The 21988-nt window shown below is 45.3% G+C and overlaps 1 protein-coding gene across 10 annotated transcripts in view; it reads left to right on the top strand.

Moving 5' to 3' along the window:
* The window catches only part of St6gal1 (ST6 beta-galactoside alpha-2,6-sialyltransferase 1), a 130927-nt gene that overhangs the window by 88758 nt on the left and 20181 nt on the right, over positions 1-21988 (top strand). For all 10 annotated transcript variants that reach the window (XM_037209822.1, XM_028875197.2, XM_037209817.1 and 7 more), the window contains one exon: positions 3806-3903. In XM_037209822.1, the coding sequence (XP_037065717.1) occupies positions 3806-3903 (98 nt within the window). The remainder of the gene's footprint in view (positions 1-3805; positions 3904-21988) is intronic.

Raw genomic sequence — 21988 nt, 5'->3', positions numbered from 1 at the left:
TAAAGTTGCCTGCAAAGCTACCTGGGGGTTAGGTGTTTGCAAGCCTGGCTGCCTTTTTCTAATCATGCGCCTGATTCTCAGAGCGCTCTGTAATTGAAAGAGACCCCAGGTCAAAATACACTGGTTTGCTATTCATGAAACCCCTAGCAGCTAATAAAGAGCCGAAGTCTGTTTTCATATTGGCAACCCTGCAACTGAGGCCTAACTCATTTGTGCAAAGCCACTTATTTCTGTTGTTTTGAGAGAGCTCTGGCTATAGGGAATGCTTTGCCGTCAGGCTGGGGTCCTGGTGAAGGTGAGGTCATATGCTCCTTTTAATTTCCTTCTGGTGACTGCCAGGGAGAAGGAAGGGCCTGGAACCAGGCAGAAACATTCAAAGGGGGAATGCAGACCCAAACCGAATTCTCTAGAGCAGGAGGTGAAAACACACTTTCTGTCTCCCCAAGTCCGTAGTGATCCTAATGAGGCCCCCCAACTGGCCAGCTTCCCCCCAACTTTTGCTTTTGCCCTTTTGGTTTCTTTGAATTTCTTTCTAGAAAACTAAACGTGGTTGATTTCTGTTGTGTGTAATAGAATCGATTTCCTTTCTTTTTTTCTTCTCTTTGCATTTGCTATATAGAATAACGGCATTTAGGATGGTTCACGTTAGACGACCCTAGTTCTTTCTATCAAGTTATTGTCTGGCTAACATTGTGTTCAGGGTGAAAGAGGAAACCAAACCTCTTTGTAAACTGGAGCCACAGCTTCATTTTAATGCAGTTTTAAAAAAACGTTCGGGTTCCTTCACAGACTCACCCACACCACAGACTAGCAGCCTGAACCACTGAGGCTCCAGACTTGTTGCAGCATTGAAGCTGTTTGTTGGGCGTGTCCTGACTATGGAGCCTCGTGATGGCTTCGTGCAGGCTGCTTCTAGCGGTGAAGTTCAGACCATCTGAGAGGCTGCGACTTTCCTCCAGTGGAGAACTAGCCCCAGGAATCGGGCTAGAAAAGCCCGCTTGTGCAGAACTTTGGTGCAGTGGTTCTCAACCTGTGGGTCGCGACCCCTGCAGGGTCCCTTACTGGATATCCTGCATAGCAGATATTTACATTATAATTCATAGTAGTAGCAGAATGACAGTTGTGAAGTAGCGATGGAATAATGTTATGGTTGAGGGTCTTCACAGCACGAGGAACTGTGTTAAAGGGTCTCGGCCTTAGGAAGGTTGAGAACCACTTCTGTGGTGGTTCTCTTCCATCCATGATGAGATTGTTCGCTAGAGAGACTCCTCACTGTCATGCCTCTAGTAGTCCCACAGATCAGACTATTGTGGCTCCATAATCATTGGGACCTTTTAAATATTATTATTGATAGAGTATTTATGAATATAAACTACGTAGATAAGTTGAGAATTTTATTTCAAGTAATAGCATATTTTTAACATACTACCACCAATAAGAATGACATATTGTCTACTCACTGTGTGCTTGGCATACCTGCTTTTGCCTTGTTTTTACATTTTATTTTTGTGCATGGGTGTTCTGTCTGCATGTATGTCTGTGTACTATGTGTGTGATTAGTGCCCATGGAGGCTGGAAGAGGGCATCAGAGCCCTGGAACTGGAGTTGCAGACAGTTGTGAGCTGCCATGTGGATGCTGGAAACTGAACCTGGGTCCTCTGGAAGAGCAGCCAGTGTTCTTAACTGCTGAGCCATCTCTCCAGCACCCCCAGTTTCAAACACATAACATTTTTGTTCACTGAGGATTTCATCCCCACACACAGTTTATTTTGATCCTATTCACACTCACACCCACTCCTCTCGGACCCACCCCTGACTCCTCCCAACTTCCAGTTCTCAGTTTGTCTTAATAGTCATCGAGTTCAGTTTGGTTGCTCACGCACTCATGGGTGTGGGGCCATCCACGGCGGCTTCGTCTACCCTCTAGGGGCTACACCCTTGAAGAAAGCTGACTCGTTTTCCTTTAGAAGCCATAAACTCTTGTGACTTTTCAGCTAGGGGCACACCGCCCCCGCCCCAAGCTGGGGTGTGGACTGGTTTTGTCCTGTTTAGCACCACCCGCTGTCTTAGGCTCACAACAGTCCTCCTCGTGAGCTAACTGTGGAGGCCCAAGAGATTTGCACCACTTGATCGTGAGCAGAGTAGTGGCCACATGACCCAAAGACACCCATGGTTAGTTGTTTCTTCTCTTATGTCTCATAATGTTAGTGAAGTGAATTTGGCTGGCTTCATCCTTTCTTGCTTCCCCAGTGGAAAGAAAAACAGCACCCTGAGGCAAAAAGCAAGAAATGAGAACTCCGCGGAGAATGGTGGAGTGTGTTGGGGTGTGGGGCCCCGTGGGCGGAGAAAGGGTGAAGACTTAGGTCTGAAAGATCCAGGAATCAGCGTGAGAGATGACACGCTCCATAAGGACTTTGGATTTTGGTCTTTGGTTTAAAAAAAAAAATCAATCCCGACTTCATGCCCCAGTCCAGTGCTGATCCGTGCTGAGCTGTGCATCTTTTTGCTTCTCTTTATTTTCTTTTCCCTAGCCCAGTGGTTCTCAACCTGTGTGGGTCATGACCCCTTTGGGGGGGGGGTGAATGACCCTTTCACAGGGTTGCCTAAGACCATCAGAACATACAAATATTTACAGTACAATTCATAGCAGTAGCAAAATTACAGTCATGAAGTAGCAACGGAAATAACTGTATGGTTGCGGGGAGGGTCACGACGACATGAGGAACTGTATGAAAGGGTCGAAGCATGGGAAGGTTGAGAACCACCGCCCTAACCAGTTCCCTGTCTGTGTTGCTCTACGCATTGACTGTGCTTTCTGGTTGGAGGGACTCCTGGCCATGCCCGACTATCTATCCTTCCGGTCTCAACGCTGAACCGCCACACTATTAAAAGGAGAGTTCCCGAGTGCCTGTGTCATGACATGAATCATAGTCTGTGACAGGCGTAGATTGTTGTGTATACCTTCTGTCTCCATGCAGTAAAATGCAAGGTCTTTGTGGGCAAGGATCTTGTCTGTTTTTTTGTTTTGTTTTGTTTTTTTTCTCTTTTCTTTCCCCATATCATTGTCTGTTGTGTCTAAAACTGTGCCTGGCATTGTAGTCTTCAATCGGTATTTTCTGCATGAAGAAACGATCATCCTTTCTTAGGCTCAACATCAAGGACCTATCCAAAACTTTCTACGAGGAGGAGCCTCCATTTTTCCCTCCAACCCCCCCCCTCCCCCGTCCCCTTCCCACCTGCCTCTGGTAGTTGAAATTTTAGGCTGTGTCAGTGGGTCTGCCCTGCCTTCTGGCTTGTCTGGAGCCGGCTCAGGGGAGCACTAGCTTGCATCTGGGAAGGAGGAAGGTAGGGCTCCGTTTCACTTAGTGCCCCCCCTGCCCCCCATGACCTCTGGCTGTGGTTTTCTGGGATCCCATCAGGTGGGACTTTCCAATTCTGGTTTTCCTCTCATTTCCCTTCAGTTCTGTGAGATGGGGGGGGGGGGGATGAAGCGGAGGGGGAGGGGCAGGGGAGGGGAGGGGCTGATTCCCTCCCTCAGTCTATTTGCTGGCTGTTAGGATGTTAGGAGAAGCAGTGTTCCTCTCCTGCAGGGCACAGCTGGGAACAGTGACCTTCCTCTGATCAGAGTCTCTGCTCCTCCTGCCCTGCTATGCCTTGGGGTGGAAACAGCTCCAGGCAGCCTCTATGCACCATGAGATAAAAATGTCACAGAGTTTGATCTCCCCTTCCTTCCTCTTCTCTGTCTTTCTTCCTACATATTGCTAGCACTCACTCCCCCCCCATTTCCATTTCCTGTGGTTTACAGATAATCACGATGCAGTCCTGAGGTTTAATGGGGCACCTGTCGCCAACTTCCAACAGGATGTGGGCACGAAAACGACCATTCGCCTGATGAATTCTCAGGTAAGAGTTCTTTCCTGCAGATGGCGCACCAGACGAAAGCGACTACAGTGTGGGCCCCGGGTGCTGAGTGCATCCACATCACAGCTGCCGGCTTGATTCAGTTTCTGGACCTCCCGGGTCCCAGATATACGTCACTGAGGAAGGGACAAAGATCCCATGGCCAACCTTGTGATGTGTCCTTAAAATGTCTCCATGCTGATAGCATGTATGGATGGGGCTGCCTAGGGTCTAGGGAAATGGGGTTCTGGTTTTCCTTGTAACCATGCAATTGTGCCTGTAATTTTGGGCAAGAGACAACAGAGTCCAGGGCATCCAGGAGAGGAGGAGAGAGAAGGAAGAAGGCTGTGAAAAGGGAGCAAGGATCCACGTAGAGCTCGCACCAACATAGGACACACCCCCGCCACCGTAGTCTATAGACCATGTCCTAGAATCCACGCATTGCTTCCTGGGTTTCCCAAGTCCTTCCCCAAAGTACTTCTGAGTAGTAGACATGCTGTTTTCTCAACGCCAGCAAGAACTTTAGACCCGTTCTTGCCAAAATTCCTGTTACTAAATTTAGTGACAAACACTGAATTATACATAGCCCGTAGCCAAGCTCAGCGCTGCACACATGCAGTCCCAGCCACCCAGGAGACTGAGCCAGGGTTAAGACTCCATCTCTAAATAAATAAACCAGTTCTGGGCAGGGCCTCCAGGCCAGCACTGTTGGCAGTGAGGTTTGCTCTCCCCTGAGCAAAGGCAGGAGCTTTAGCCGTTCCTCGGTCAGTGTCTCATCTCTGTCTGCCTCTGAGGACTCCAGGGCCTGGAGAGGACCAGAGGAGCCCCGCCAGCACGTGGCTAGTATAGAGCCCGCTGCTTTTCCTGCAGCAGGGCCCCGCTGCTTTTCCTGCAGCAGGGCCCCGGTGCTGAGTGTGTCTGCATCAAAGCTGCCGGCTTGACTCAGTTTCTTGACCTCCCAGATCCGTCACTGAAGAAGGGGCAGTGATCCCATGGCCAGCCTTGTGATGTGTCCATAAAAAAAGAAAGGAGCTGGACCCTGTACTGCTTCCTGTACAGTGTTCTTTCTGGGTGAGGCCCACAGTTGAAGGGGGTGCAGGGGAGGTACAGAACTACTGTGCATGCAAACTTGTTTCTTATTTTTTTTTCCCCCTGTCGTATCTTTTTTTGGGGGGCGGAGAATATCTTGCTATGCTGCTCAGGCTGGCCTTGAACTTTCAGTTCTCTTCTCAAGTGCAGAGAGTCACCTGCTTGAGTCAGTCACCATGCCCGGGTTTTAAACCTTTGTGTTTTTGTCATTTTAACTTAAAGACAGCCGTCACTTTCTATCCTGGCGGCATCTCCAGTGTCCAGGTATTTTCAGTGTCTCTGTGATTCCACCTAGGGGTTTTTCTTTTCTTTTTTTTTTTTTTTTGAGACAGGATCTCTCACAGGGACCTGGGGCTGCAGATTCAACTACACTGGCTGACTTGCAAACCCCAGGGATCGATCTCTGCCTCCCCGGCACTGAGGTTACAGGAGCATGCCATTATGCCCAGCTTTTCTTGTGGGTTCTAGGAATGGAGCGCGTGTCCCTGGGCACCTGCAGCAAGCGTTTTACCATCTCCCTAGGGCCACAGTTTGGATTTCTATATCACTTTGTTCAGCAACAAAAGAGATAAATGTTAAAGACATGGTTTGGTTAGCAAGATTCTCTGGTCTTGACTCCAAAGGGGGCTGGATTTGGAACAATACCAACAGGGAGGCCTGCCTGAGGGAGGGATTGGCAGGACAGAGAGACAGGAAGTGAGAAATTCTCCCTAGCTGGGGCTGGCCTGAAGGAAGAGGGTGGCAGGACTCACTCACATTGCCTGGTAGAAGGGGGTGAGTCTGGGCTTCCCGGTGGCTCAGATTAACACACCTGAAAATCTGGTATGCAGCTAGGATCTTTTCCCCTTCTGAAAGCTCTTTACGTTTCGCCTTTAGTGTTTCACCTGGTTTTCTTCTCAAGCCCCAGACACAGGAACCCCGAGCTGGGAGCACCTTAGGGAGCACTGATAGCTATCTTCTGCTTCCATGTGACATGGACTGATGAGTGTGCACACACGCGCCCATTCATACAGCGAGTGTTTAGAGTATTAGGTACGCGGCAGCAGTCAGTTCTTGGCCTCGGCAGTTAGTGTGCCTGAGGGCTTGGCAGGACAGCCCTATCTTTTACTAGCAGAATCATCACGCATAAGTTCACTCTCTGAAGAGGGGAATAACAGTCTTTTCCTGATAGAGTCATTGTGAAATACAAATGAAGAAAACGTGGGAGGTATTTAGTGTTACATAACAGATCTCACACAAGAGGGGGGTGGGTGCCTCTGAGCGAGCACGAGAGAGAAAGACAGGCACAGAGAGGGCCGTGATGGTGTGGACTTCATAAAGGATGCTTGACTGACGGCGACAGTGGAAATCTATCACATTTGGTGGCTGATGATGACTGTGGCTGCTGGTGCTGGGTCACTGAAGGTGGGCGGGGTGCGGGGTGGGGGAGCCATCACCTGGTTCTGGAATGTGGGCGGTTCCTAGCTCTCAGGACAGTCCTTGGCAGGGAGGTCTCTAAGTCAGCTGCTCTTACTGTTTATCTGCAGACAGGGAGCTGGGCGTGGAGAGTGCAGTCCTGAGTGGACCAGCCTCAGCCTCTTTTCTGACCACCCATCGATAAAATCAAGTGCTCTCACACAAAGGAGCCTCAAGTTACAACAGAGAACTTCAGAAGAGGGTGGGGCCATGGAGCTAGCGGGGAGCCCTGCCAAGGAAGTCAGGATGGCTTCTTTGGGGAGGTGCTACTCAGCTATGTATGGGGGGGTTAGTAAATGATGACGAGATGGGCACATGGCAGCAGCTTGGGTGGGAGCCTGTATGAAAGCCCGCTGAGGACATGGGAGGACGGAGGAAGAGGCAGGTAGCGGTAGGTTGTGGTGAGACATAAAGGTAATCAGACGACCAAACACTTTTCTGTCATCATCTCATTTGGAGTTTGTAGCTCGCTGTCGTCCATCTGGGCAGAGGAACTGTGGTGCCCAGGGGGACTCAGTTAGGAGGGTCCTGCTGCCTGTAAAAGTGCGCTTGGACCAGAGTAGAGACTGCATTTCAGAGCTACTGGGGGGCCGCTGGGTGGTTCCGTAGATTAAAGAATTGTTTTAAGTACACCAGTGTGGTTTTTGTTGAAACAATTGTTACTCAGGGTCATCTTGCTCACCTGGCAGGATTTTGTTTTCTCAAGAAGAGAACTACTGGGGGCTGCCCCCTTGAGTTGCCTGTTAAAGGCGTGGTCCTTGAGATGGGGATAGGCCTAATGGATGTTAAGTCAGGGTTGTCTCCTTTGTTATGGGAATGGGGTCCAGTGGCAGGTCAAACCTGGTGAACAAGTATTGACATCTTTGCATCCTAAATTTTGCTCTGACAGGCCTCTTTAGAAGACTGCTTATACAGGGTGTACTTGGGAGGCAGTGCTACCTGAGCTGAATTCTACTTCGTGTGTGTCTTAGTAGGGTTTCTATTACTGTGAAAAGACACCATGACCATGGCAGCTCTTATAAAGGAAGACATTTAATTGGGGCTGGCTTGCAGTTCAGAGGTTTAGTCATGGTGGGAGGGAAGTATGGTGGGAGGGAAGTATGGCGGCATGCAGGCAGACATGGTGCTGGAGAGGTAGCTGAGAGTTGCTACATCCTGGTCTTCCAGGAGCAGGAAAATAACTGTGAGCCACTGAGCCTGGGCTTGAGCCTCTGAGACCTCAATGCCCACCCCCACAGTGACACACTTCCTCCAACAAGGCCTCACCTCCTCCAATAAGGCCACACCTCCCAATAGTTTCACTCCCATGGGCCAAGCATCCAAGCACATGAGTGTATGGGGACCGTTCCTATTCAGACCACCACAGTGTGACTTAATGTCTCCTAAGCACATCTATGTGTAAATCCTTTATAACATCCCTTCTATTACTCTTGAGTTTCTTCTCCATCACTATGACCTAAACACACAAGACCCACTTAAGGGGAAGGACACTTTGGGCTCACAGTTTCAGACGGGTCAGCCATGGTTATTTGGTCCTCTTATTGGCCCAGAGTACTGCAGTGGGAGCATGTGAGGTAAGAGCTTCTTCACTCCATGGTTGAAGAAAGGGCAGAGCTGGGACAAAAAAGGTTCTTCAAGGACACTTCCCCAGTTACCTACTTCTTTACCTAGACCCTGCCTCCCAGAATTTCCAGACGCTGTCCAGACAGCACCCCAAATAACACTACCATCTGCGAGCCAAGCTGCCAGCATGTGAGCTGTGAGCGTCTTTTGTAGCTACTTCCTATCCAAACAGTGGCAAGGGCAAGGATGCCATCCCACACTTCTAGCTGGGGTTTATTTAAGATGTCTTTTAGGCATCTGTAGAGACAGGTCAGGTAGACATTTACCCAAATAGGGGTGGGGTTTAGGCAGCTCTGCATGGGAGAGGAGGAGCTGGGACCGGTCTGCATGTATGTGGTAAGGAAACAATGGGGTTGATGTGTGTGTGTGTGTGTGTGTGTGTGTGTGAGAGAGAGAGAGAGAGAGAGAGAGAGAGAGAGAGAGAGAGAGAGAGAGAGAGAGAAGAGAAGAGAAGAGAACAGAGGCAGAGAAGGACAGAGACAGACAAACAGAAAGACAGGGAGGAGAGAGGAAGAAGGGAGGTCCTACCAGGAGCTTAGGCTGACTAAGGAGAGAGAAGATGAGCAGTGAGCTGCATTAGCTGCTGCTGAGAAGCCAGTTCAGGTGAAGGCTGAGTGGCATCTTCCCTCTTTAGCAAGAGTTTTTGGGTTTGTTGTTTGTTTGTTTGTTTTGAGAATTCTGGTTGTATATGACCGGGGAGAGATGGGGCTTGAGATGTCCAGGGCCAGTGTATCCCTGTGCCATGTCAGCAACTCAAACACATGTTTTCCTGTTGTATGGACTACCTGTAGAAAGACCTCCCAGGAGGCCTGCATAAGGCAAATTCTATTCTCCACCGGCAGGGCTGTCCCACACAGAGTAGCTGGAAGCAGCCCCCACCTCAGATTTGCTTGAGCTTTTAAAGGCAAAACTGCAGTTGTGTGATTACAGAAAGGTGGTTGTGGACATCAGTGGGAAGCAGAGAAGTGTTGTTTACAGCAGTGGAGAAATAGCAGAGACTCAGGCTTCTCGTAACCTTGAGGTCAGGGACGCATTGTATAGACGTTTGTGTAACCAGTGACCATTTTAGCACTTAAAGTTTTTCCTAAGAATACTTTCATGAGACAGCATAACTCTAGTTTAGTAGCCGCCTCATTCTTCTCTGGTTCTCGTAGAATGAGTCAAATGATTGAGTCAGTCTGGGGGAATTTAATTTTAGGGCCCCTGGTATCTCTAGTGTCTTTTTCTTCTGATTGGCTGGGGGAGGGGCAAGATACAAAGGGGTAAACATTGACACCCACCAATGAGCATCAGGATGCATAAAACAAGACAGAGAAAAATAAACACCTGCTTTCCCCAGGTAAAATCTGATAATCCTGAAGGGAGCTGTCCAATCAGATCCCAGCGCTCGTCTTGAGTAACCCCTTCTGCAAGCTTTTATAGCTCTCTAATTTTTTTTTTTTAATTTTAATTGAATTGCTTCTGTCAGATTAAAACAGCCCATTTCTCTAACTTCTGAGTAGTAACAGTAGGTAATCCATAGTGGTTCTATTATCTAGTACAGCCTGTCCATGCTCTTTTTGTTCTTTATTTAGTAAGGCAGTAGCCGTGGATGTATTGTTTAAACATTTGGGTATTTTACAGGCCATCTGGCTAAGCTCCTTATTGGTGTATACAGCCTGACTGGGGAGACCTATTGCAGGAGAGTGATGGCCACAGCCTCAGGTTTTGAGACGGGGCTATTTTGTCATCACAGTTGTGGAGACCCACCGAGGTTTCCTAGTGAGAACTTACTCAGGAGCCAAGAATCGGAGCTTGCTTTACCCAGCAGGGCTGCATAATGGGATGGCTTGACCACGGACATGGTTACCAGGTGTTTGGAAAGGTCTGTATGTGGCTGTGTGGTGTGCTCTGATTTAGCAAGGGGTAGGTCTTTTGCCCCGCCCCTTGGCATTGTTATAAAAGTCCTTTTGAAGAGCCAGAAGGGGCTGGTGGATTTTGATCCAGGTCCTCCCAAAGCTATCCTGTGTTTCTGTCTGTTTCCTTTCCACTATCTTTCTATCTAAAAGTTTCTTATTCCTCCTCCTCCTCCTAAGAACCCTTTAAAAGGTGGGAGCTGGCCCCCCCACATGCAGTCTCTAGTTAGGGGCTAGCACTGTCTCTGACATCAGTGTCATATTGTGCTTCTTTCTTCCTGGACCATTGGAAAAATAATAGACAGTCTCCTTAAATATCAATGGGCATTGTGAGACAAGTTAAAAGGAATATAATTATAGGTGTATAGGAATATAATTATAGGTGTATTGTTCATAAGTGAAAAACCATCCTTCAGGGAAAGAAATATGACTGGCCCATAGAGGACGGCCTCAGTGTGGGAACAATCTTATTTGTCCCTTGGGAATGTGGAACATGTCTGGGGGCAGTTTTGTATTTTAGTACACATGCGGTCTGGATGCACTATAACCCAGGGAGTATGGAGTTCTGTGGCATCCAGTGTTTGTCATTAGAGGCTCTTCCCCAGTTGTAAGAATCTTTATAACTGATGGTCTTTAGGATACCTGTTGAAGAGTTAACCTGGCTAGGTTGGCAATATCCTGGCCAAGTTTACAAACGGGTGTAAGACATGTGCCTAACATAAGTTCAGCATTTAACTTCTCTTTTAGACAGAAGTCAGTAGTACTTACAATATGAGCTAATTTTACCCAGGTGCTATAATGTAAACACTGTCCTATTATAACAGTTTTATTTCTATTTCTTTCTGTCCTAGAATTGGGTAGTCAAGGCAGAGAAGACAGTAGAAAGGGGAACCAAATTTGAGAGTACTCAGATGTTTTTGTGTTTTATATGGAAATTGTGACCAGGCTCCACCTCTGGGACCCAGGTGATTTTAACCTTTAAAGGCTCCTCCAAATGAGTCATGGTTCACTCACTGGCCAGGAGTGGATGTGGTAGGAACCATGGGATATGGTCCCTTTCAGTGAGGCTCACTTGAGCTGGGTCTGATGAATCCAGGAGTGGATGTGGTAGGAACCATGGGATATGGTCCCTTTCAGTGAGGCTCAAGTGTCTTTTGGATGATGTCTCTTTTTTTGTTTGTTTTTCGAGACAGGGTTTCTCTGTGTAGCTTTGCGCCTTTCCTAGAACTTGCTTTGTAGCCCAGGCTGGCCTCGAACTCACAGAGATCTGCCTGCCTCTGCCTCCCGAGTGCTGGGATTAAAGGCGTGCGCCGCCGCCCAGCTTGGATCCTGTCTCTTAACCCAGACAGTGACACCCGCCTGGTGAGGGTGGGTATCATGTTGGAGTCTCCTGGCTGAGTTTCTCTTGAGGTTTTGCAGACATGCTGAAGAACCTGTTGCAGGGCCCGCAGGGCCCAGAGAAAGGAACGGTTAGAAATTTCCGCTGAGTGTACATCTGGTAGTATAGGTAGGAGAGGAGGAAGTATGCCAAAAGGAATTTCAATCATAGAAGAATCTCCCTCTCTAAGGAATGTACCTACCCGTAAGCCGGTAACCGGAAGGAATAATTTCAGCAGTTAAAGTTTTTTTTTTTTTTTTTTTCTTAAGAATACTTTTCAGGAGATGGTGTAACTATAGCTCAGTAGCCTACTGCAGTGGCTCTCCACATTGCCAGGATTTATTGAGTAACGGTAAGTTCATAAGCCACAGTGATGTCATCGGCAGCAACTTAAGTGGCTGCTGCGGTGGCGTTCAATAGGTTTATGAAGCCTTAAGGGGGGAAGCTGGTAGAAATACAAGGGTGAGATAATTAAATCAACCCCAGCATCCATGCCAGGTGACCCTCCACTGCCTGTCACTCTGGCTTAGGAGAGTCTGACCTCTGGGGGCACCTGCACTCGTGAACATACGCCCCTACACACAATTTAAAATGACAATAAATCTTAAAGCCTAGAAAATGTTGACTTTGTGTCTCAGTGAAATTTGAGGCTGTGGGAGACAGTGCATGATGGCTGGGAGGAAAGTCGCTCGCTTTGTGTCTGGAACCAGGGGAAGAGCAGCAGGGCACCTAAGTGCCCTCTTCCAAGACATGATCCTAACAAAGAAGTGTTTCTCCTGAGGAAAAACAGAACCTGACTTCCAGGTTATTGGTCTAAAAGCCAATGCGGCTTTCCTTTTTGCTCCTAACTATATTTTGCTGCATAATTTAAGAACTTTAGCGTGTTAAAATTATTCATTTGTGTTTGGTGGGGACACACAATGTGTGATGATGTGATTATTTTCCCTTATTGACTGGAAGGAGCGAAGACAGATGCTAATGGATCAGAGGTGTGTGTTGTTAGAATTCAGTTGCTGGAAATTCGGTCTGGAGTGCTGTAACTTTAAAATATTAAACTAATAATTTCAATGCACTAGTTTCCTAAATGATGCAACAACAAATAGAGTTTACGAGCAAAAGTTAAGATCAGAGGTGTGCGTTGTTGGAATTCAGTTGCTGGAGATTCAGACTATTAAATGCCATCCCTATAATGAATACTTTTCCTTCTAGTGTCTCTCTTCATCCTATTTTCAAAAGAAAAGACTCTTTGAATGACATCTGCCTGTTAAGGTTCACTGAGACAGTATTGTTAATCCTGCCTACTGAGAATAAGATGACTACCACAATTTTTGAGCCAAATTTGAAGCAAGCTTTATTAAATACTGGTCAGGATGATGGACACTGGCCAGGTCCATACTCAGGATTCCAAGGGTGTGTCCCCAAATTACATTAGTCAGAAGCTTATAAAGGCAAAATCCACAAGGCTATGTACTTTCCACCTTTGTCCAATCAGGGGCAAGCAAATCCTGATGTACTTCCTGCCTATGTACCTCTCACCTACTTGTGCTCAAGTACATCCCATGCAGTTGGGGCAACCAACCTTGTTTACATAAGTGAACAACAGCACCCAGTATTTCGGAAAGTTATCTGTCCTCAGGCAAGTGGGGCATACAGGTTAGAGCAGTGGTTCCCAAGCCCCGTGGGTTACGACTCTTATGAGGTCAAATGACCCTTTCACAGGGTTGCCTAAGACCATTGGAAAACATAGATAATTAGTTACATTAAGATTCATAACAGTAGTGAAATTAGGTATGAAGTAGTAACAAAAATAATTTTGTGGTTGGGGGGTCACCACAACACGAGGGACTGTATTAAAGGGTCACAGCATTGGGAAGTACAATTTTTGTTTTATAGGCAGGTGGGGAAACAGGCTGTACTTATCTGGACCCGTGAGAGGTGGATTCAAGTTGTAACTCCTTGAAGCTTACATGAATTTTCTTAGTGTACCAAAAGAGATAAAACTTTTAGATATGTTAGTATTATCATTGTAGTCTGTGCTGAGATCCATGTTGTAGAAAAAGCAGCTAACAGGTGTTTGTAGAACAGCTGGAGTAGACTCAGGCCAATAGCAAAAGCCATGACTTTGGGTTAAAAAGCATGAACATTCTTTTCTCTGTCCAGAGGGCTGGATCTATAGATTGGACAGAAATGTTTTTAGCCCAGTGAGAAGCACCTTTAAGTCTATACTTAGAAGACAACCAACAGAAATTTAAAATCTTGAACTTGTGACTGATAATAGTGGTCAGTGCTTTACCAGCTTATCAGAACTCCATTGATCAATGTCAAAACTCTGACCTTTTGAAGTCTTAGTATAATATTGGCACAGTGAAAAGGAAAGACGTCTGAAGCATTTCTTATTTTTCACACAACTTAAATAACTTCCTGAGACCATCAGAACTCACTTAAGCTTCAAATTCCTTTCTTAGACCCTTGTAACTTTAAATCTGTTTCTTTCCATCTAATCATTTACCAGAGCCAGGAGTAGTCATTACGGAGAGCAGTCATTGCAAAGCAACTTCATTTTGTGTGTGTGTGTGTACAAGAGGTTTATTGGGGGAGTGGGGCCGGAGGAGTGGAAGAATGAAAGACTATCTCAGAGCGGAGACATGAGAGGGGCAGGCAGACAGACAAACGGACCAGGCAAGAAGAGAGACAGCAGACAAGAAAGGCAAGAGAGAGAACTGTGCCTGGCGGACACTTTTCAGGGGTGCACATGACAACTGGTGATGATGTAACTGTCTTGGCAGCCAAGGCAGGCTGCTGCCATGGCGGGAACTAACACTCCTCCATTTTGTTTATTTTAAAAGGTGAGGAACTAGGAAGAAGGGGTAGCTGGTGAGGTGGGAAGGGGGCACCGTGTTCTCTAGACTGCTTTCTGTTATCTGGGGGCATCAGCATCTTTGGGGGACCCGAGAAAGCTGGGCTAGCTGGATGTTTCACTAGCTGTCCAGGCTCTGTGGGACCGGTCAGCACTAGGAAAGTGCAGTCCTAGTTGAAGCAGTCTGTGAGGTTGGACCACATGGGGGTAGCCATTTTGAAGCTGTCCAGGATGCAGATTTTTGAGGGGACCTGGCAGGATACTGGCAGAAGATAAAGTTAAGAAGTTTTAGGGAAAATTTTTTTTCTTAGGTCCTGGTAATTGAGGGAGGGGAGTCCCAAGACCTGGGAAAGGTGGGGGGAGATCACACCCTTTGGAATAGGTAGTGGGTGGGGAAACTTAAGCTGTTGATTGACAGTACTTATCTGGGATCCATTTGACCTGTTTGAGGTGGATTCAAGTTGACTCCCTGGAGCTTACAAGAATTTATTGAGTACAAAAAGAGATAAGTTTTAGACACATTAGCATCCCCACTGTTGGTAATCTGTACTCAAGTCCACATTGTAGAGAAGGCAGTAGACTCTCGCCTTTGAGTGATAGAGACACAAAAATGATTCTGGTTAAAAATATTAACACTCTTTCCTCTATCCAAAAGACTAGATGTGTATAGATAGATTATAGAGATTTTTTTTTTATCACAATGAGAAGCAATTTAAAGTCTATACTTAGAAAACAACCAAAGGGAATTTGAAATCTTGAGCTTGTGACTATGATAATATAGTGGTATAGTATAATGGGTGGTACTTTGCCAGAGCTAGATAAATAGCTTATCAGAACTCCATTGGTTAAAGTTAAGGCTGAACTTTTGAACTCTTAATTAAACAGCAGCGTAGCGAAGGAAAGAAAACTGAAACACACTTCATTCTTTTATACACCTTGAATCACGTTCTTATCACCACTTAAGCTTTTACATCCTCAGGCCTTTATAACCTGCATTTATACACCTTAATAACTTGGATTTACACACCTTAATAACTTGGATTTACACACCTTAAGTCACTTTCTTATCACAGCTTAAGCTTTCACATCCTCACATCAACTTTACACTTTAAAACACCTTCTTCCTATCTAATCATTCACCAGGAGTCACAGGTGGTTGATTACTGAGGGCACTCATTGTAGAGTGAGTTCCTTTAATCTCTTTTCAGAGTCTGGTAACAAGATAAACTGTGTCTAGAGCGCTAGGAAAGTGTGGCCCGTGGCCTGAATTTTACACACAAAGAACTTGGTTGCTGCTGTTAATCCAACGAAGCCATCACTAGCCTAGTCTTCAAAGCCATCCGAGTTCTGAGAAGGATAAATTTCACCTGAGTAAGCAGATGTGCAGACTAAGCAGCTTCTGAATCTACTAAAAATGACAGACTAACTGTCTACCTAGACGGCCATTCTAGGTTCCTCCGTGGTTGTTGGGGGCAGAGGTCTCAGAGCAACATCAGTCTTCGGTTGCCAGGGCCAGAAGAGCCGACAGACTTTCCTGTGGAGCAGGAACTTGTGTGTATGAGTTGGGGGAGGTGAGCAGGGACCAACCTACCATGTCTAGGCAAAGCAGGACAGTCGACTCCCCGGTGTCCTGCTTGTCCACAGTCTGGACAGGGTCTCGGCAGCAGTTGAGGTGAAAGGCAGTTTTTGACTCAGTGGCTGGCTTTTCCACATTTAAAGCAAGCTCCAGGTGGAGGTTCTTCTGTGCTTATCATCTTTTGAGAAGATAAGGGTAGTGCCAGGAGCTGGCTTGTCTCTCTCAGGAAAAGCTTTTTTCTTAAACATTTTAAATGCCAGATTCTCAGATCTCTGAAGCATTTGAGGACTATTACCTGATAAGTATAGCTAAACTAGACAAACATTGCTTGTTTCTAGTTACTTGTTTTAGGCTTAACTTTGAAAAACATGTATAAAAAGTTAAATCTGACCACGTCCAAGAATATGATCCTTTATGAGGTGACTGACTATTCACTTGTGTCCCTTAACAGTCTACAACAAGTGGCTTTTGTAAGACTAGGACTTGAGTGTTCCGTCCTTGTTTAAATGAAGGTGACTGGCCATTAACTTGCATTTTTAAATTATCCTTAACAGATTACAATAAGTTAGTAGCTTTTATAATAGGACTTTACACTCCATTTTCCATTCCTGTTAGATTTAGCCTTAAAAAAGAAACCAAAAAACAAAACAAACAAAAACAGCAAATTTTGAATTGATGCTCTTTTAGTATCATAGAAAATGGGCTCAGTAAAGAAACCAAAATAGCCATTTTGTGGGCGAAAACGAAACAAGTTTGTTCCAAACTGCCAAGGCTGTCTCCAGAGAAATCAAGAAAAGGCGACAAGGGAAAGATCCCCAGGGTCAACTCACAACAGGAGAAAAGGGGGCCTGTGAGCTGGGGTGGGACCCATGAGCCAGGGACTGAGGGAGCCCAGAGGCCAGCACTGCCCTTGACAAGCCAATGGACACCATGGTCACATGTTAATGGAAGGGCCACAAGCTCCCCCACCAGAGAGAAAGAGAGTGACTCTCTTCCTAGCAAACAGGAACTTTCCTTAAGCGCTGGAGGGAATGGGGGAAATGCCCAAATGCCCAACCCTGGGAAAAAAGGACCTTCCTGGGGCCCAGACACTCCATTATAGAATATTGCAGTTTTTTGTATAGCTTAGTTTATCCAAATAGCTAAAGCTTAAAGTGAGCAAAGATGAAGCTAGACAGATATTACCGTGAACCTGAGTAGACCTTAGGAGTCTATAAATCTTATTTATCAAATATATTATTTATCAGACATGTTGCCACTTATCTAAGTTCTCTAGAAGCTTGGTGTTGAGCACTTAGCAAAGACATAAGTACTTAGATGTTAATCTCTTAAGTCAGCTTTTGTTAATTTGGACAGGCCTTTATAACCTTAAATTTTTATCATGATAGTATATTCTAAATCTGGGATTGAATCACATATACAGTATGTTGTAGCAAATATAACCTTACGTTTCTATCATCATAAAAAAGTCCAAAAGCCAAAATATTCCTTAGTCTATAGAGAGATACAATGAACAGAGCTCATTAGGACTATGAGTTGTCACATGATATGTACTCTTCAACTTTAGTAAAGATGTTGCCAGTCATGTAGCCGCCTGCATCCTGATGAGGTCACCAGCCAAGATCCAGGAGAGCCACATGGTTGCTATTTAAAACATTTTTTCCTAAAGAAGAGTTGAACCACATATATGAAATGTTGTAGTAGATATAACCTTAAGTTTTTATCATCATACAAAAGAAAAAAAAATTCTATCCTAATCCAAAATATCTTGGAGACCTGTTGTTATCTCCTTGGTTAGGCCCATTCCACATGATCACCTTTAATCAAGATGGTGGTGAAGTCACATGACATCCCTAACAAAATGGTGACCAGCCATGTGGCTGCCAGCCACATGTTGTTTATATCCCAAATGGAATCAGGCACATGGTTCCTTTAATATTACCCATTCATAGATTTTTTAACTATCAACTCCCAGTATTACTAGTTTTAAGTTAACTTTTTCTCACAGATTTTATAGAATTTTTAATTATATCCAATAAACTTATAAATATGGAGGTACAGAATGTTCACATAAACTAAGTCTAATTTATAGAGGAAAGTTTTAAATATAACTTGAGTCTCGAGAAGGGAGAGCCATGATCCAACATAACATAAAACAACCTTAATATCCACACCAAAAAGACACCCGAGCTCCTGCTAAGCTGAATTCAGTGGCCAGAGAACTCAGATGGTGGTAGGAGAGACAGGAAAACTATCGACCCATTTCTGTCCCGCCATGTTTAAACAACACTTACGGACACACCAGAAAACAACACAGACAAAACTTCCCAATGACACGGGCAGACACCAACTTTCTCAAGAAACAGACAAAACTTTCCAACAAGATGGACAAAACTTGCTGCAGAAAACAGACTTTGTTACAAGTTATATAGATTTTTAAGTCATGCCCAGTGAGCAACTTACAAATCCTGAGATAAGAGTTTATAGCATGACCTATAGATAGATATAGATATATACCTTATATATAGATATATAAGATATGTACATCTAATGTATATATATATATATATATTATATGTGTGTGAGAACAGAGTGCAAAGAAATCATAGAGATGAAAGATTTTTAGGAGTGGGGAAGTAGAGGTAAGTGTAGAGCTTAGTGAGTTTAGATGGAAGATATCTGGGGTCATTTGTCTGTGGCAGTGGCAGTTGTTAATGATTTGTGAGAATTTAGAAATAAAGTTTGCCAATTTTGGCCATTGATTTGCACTGAGGCCAGGCTGTTGTGATAAAATCTGAATCTGTGGAGGAAGGGAGGGGGTTAGCAAGTTGGAACACCGTGCAGGTGTGTTCCCTGTAGGTTCCAAGATGAAGGTGAGGGTGAAGGTCGAGCCGCAGGACTGCACGTGGGAACTGAGAGACAGCGTAGGAGGTCTGCAAGCTGGCTGCACAGATGAGAAAAAGCCAGGAGGGAGCAGAAGAGAAGGGATGTGTCCATGTGGATCAGCAGGCAGAAAGAGCCAGAGCCACGTGGAGTATACAGCAGCCTAGAGCTTAAACCTGGGTCTCCGAGGCTGCGGGGAGAGGGCAGCGAGCAGGAGAGGAGATGTCCATGTGGGGGGGCAGCAGGCTGCCGGAGCCCAGGTGGAGGGTAACGCAGGGCAGAGGGAAGCAGCAGCTGAAGAATCGGACTCTAACATTTGAAATCCGATTCAGTCACAGACGAATGATTCATACATACCTTACCGAGGGTTAATCAGCAGACGCTGCGGGGGAACAGGTGTTTGCTGAGCACGCTGAAGCTGGCTTCTCCGTCTCTGACTCCCGCGTTCCAACAAACATATGAACAGGACACTTAGGGAGAAAGAGCAGGCAGCAACAAACAGGTGTTGGAACGAAGAAAAAGAAACAGAGTGGAGAATTCTTTCTTGTTTTCCTGGCCACTTGGTCTATGGTACACTGAGGCCAGACCTGATTTGAAAGGGATGGTCAGAGGGTCTCCAACAAACAAAAAATAGGAGCAAAGAGGTCTATGACACAGTTCCCATGGATGAGGCAGACAGAAGTTCAAAACCTGAGCACGCTAGGCATTCCCGGAACTCGGAGAAGGATTTGCAAGTTCTTTTAAATAAAGGGATAGTAGAAAGTTACATGTGCAACCTGTGGATCCTTAAATATGAAGCCTGTTAGCCAAATCTGTCTACCTTTTCAGTAGGAGACTTAGTAGCTCTAGAAAAAGCAAGGCCTGATTTTTACATATGAAATGAACTAACCAGGTGGCTGCAGCTTTGGGGACGAACCTGATTGCCTGCTGTTGCCAAAAAAGCAACAGTTAGTTACCAACAGCCATCAGAGACCTGAGAAGATAAATTATAGCAAGGAGTATAAACCAAATGACCTCTGTATCAAGTAAAATGACAGACACTCATCAGCTGCCTGGATGATTACCCTAGTAGGCTCCTGTGGTGTTGATGGCTTCACTGGGGGCAGACATCATAGGTCTTCGGCAGTCACACAGGACAGCATAGGCCTCCAGCTGCCAGACCCAGAAGGTCTGAGATTTTCCTGTGGATGAGGAACTTGGGGCCTGCTTGGTTTGACTTAGGCAGAGTAAAGCAGGCAACTCAACAGTGTTCACGGTTTATGCAGGGCGTGGGCAGCAGGCAAGTCATGGGGCCGTAGTTAGTGTCACCACAGTCCAGCTTTGTGAGCCGTTTGGAAGCCTTAGGGTTGCCGCGAGGAGCGGGTATTTCTCTCCGTCACAGGGGTCTTTTTCCGCTAAACACTTTAAATGCCGTATTCAGCAGGCCTCGGAGAAGTTTGGAGGACCATCTATTAATATGCCTGATTTCAAGTAGACTTTACTGGTTCTCAGTTACTTGCTTTCGGCTTAACCTTGACAACATGTAGAAGAGGCTAAATAAAGCTTATGCCTATAAATAAATCACATTAGAACGTAGCAAGACTACAAGTATGGTTCTGAACCAATTAAAGAATTTGACCATTTATAAGGTGGCTATTAACGCGAATGTCTTAATCGTCTTTAACAGTTTATAATAAGTAGCTTTAAAAAAAATAACCATTTTTGAACTGGAGCTCTTTTAGTATGAGAAGAAAACTCTGAGTCATAAATACAGTCCACAGGGAGACTGGCAACTTTATTTTCCTGGTCCTTTTATAGTGCACCGTTACAGAATATCTGTTTCTTGTATGACTCAATTTATCAAAATAGCTAAAGCTTGAACAAAGTTAGCAAAGACAAGGAGGTTAGACGTGCATTTTAAAGTCAGTCTCCATTAGCCTGGCCAGACCTTTGGCAAGGCGAGACATTCTATGGCTCTTTGCCAGACTGCTTAGGTCATTGTCTTCCTGTACCATAGGATAGGAATATTCCAGTTTCTGGTGTTTAGTGTTTGATGCTCATAGCTGTGACCCTAATGCTTTAGCTTGCTTTATTTATTTATTTATTTATTTATTTGTTTATTTATTTATTTATTTATTTTAAGATTACATATTAATAAAGACAACATAATATAAAACATTTTATGAACTTAAAATGTCTTATAGTCTCATAAGTTTAAGCATTTAAAGAAAATATCCAGTTTTTTAATTTAAATTTTTTTTAACAAAACACCAAAATTTTCCTACTAAGAAAAAGCTTAAAATATCTCAACTGTGGGCTCCTCCACCATCAAAAAATAAATTAAGTACCTTTTTTTACTTCAAGAGGGAAGAAACAGGACACAGCCACAGTCTGGACAAAACAAGGCCTAAACGCCAACTAAACTCAATGCTCAACGTCTGGGGTTCTCTTGCAATCCTCTGGGCTTCCCCAAGGTGCTCGGGTCACCTCTTCCGTCCCGGCCTCACCAGCACACACAGCCTGTCTTCCAGGCTCCAGCCAGCTCCATTTCATTGTGGCCGGTGTTTCTGGTGACTGTCACGTGGCACCAGCACCTCCAAAACTGCTGAGGTCCCCACTGCACCTGGACTCTCTTTAGGAACTCCAGCCCTGCCACATAGTGCCAAACCTCAGCTGCTCTCCCTGACCCCTTCAGGTCTTTAAAACAAATACCACCTGGGAGGCTCTTGAGTGACCAAGATTGGCTGCCAGCATGAGATACATTCTTATATATTAATGCATGGAGCTGCAGCTTTAAGACCTTATTAAACAAGCATCGTTTTTAAATCTTTCAAAAACCTTGTTTTTTATTTTTTTATTTTTAAATTTTATTATTTTATTTATTTATTTATTTATTTATTTATTTATTTATTTATTATATAGTGCTTTACCCTCACGTAAACCTGTATGCCAGAAGAGGGCACAAGATCTCATTACAGATGGTTGTGAGCCACCATGTGGTTGCTGGGAATTGAACTCAGGACCCCTGGAAGAGCAGTCAGTGCTCTTAACCTCTGAGCCATCTCTCCAGCTCCCCCATAAACCTTGTTTTTATGACAAGAATTACCATACAAAAAATCCATCCTACTCCGAAGTTTCTTGGAGACGTGGTGTTGCCTCCTTGGTTGGCTTATGCCATGTCCCCTTTAGTTAAGATGGTGGTGAAGTCCCAGGGCATCTACTATAGCAAAGATGGTTGCCAGCCACATGGTTGCCTCATCCCAGTGGGAGCAACAGCCAGGACAGTGGCCAGCCACTTGTTGGTTATATCCCAAGATAGTGCTCACATGGTTCCTGTAAGATGACCTATGGAT

Source organism: Peromyscus leucopus, chromosome 12 (assembly GCF_004664715.2).
Source record: "Peromyscus leucopus breed LL Stock chromosome 12, UCI_PerLeu_2.1, whole genome shotgun sequence".
NCBI lineage: Eukaryota > Metazoa > Chordata > Mammalia > Rodentia > Cricetidae > Peromyscus > Peromyscus leucopus.
Note: the sequence above shows the minus strand (reverse complement) of the source record. Positions and strands in the feature narration are given on the sequence as shown.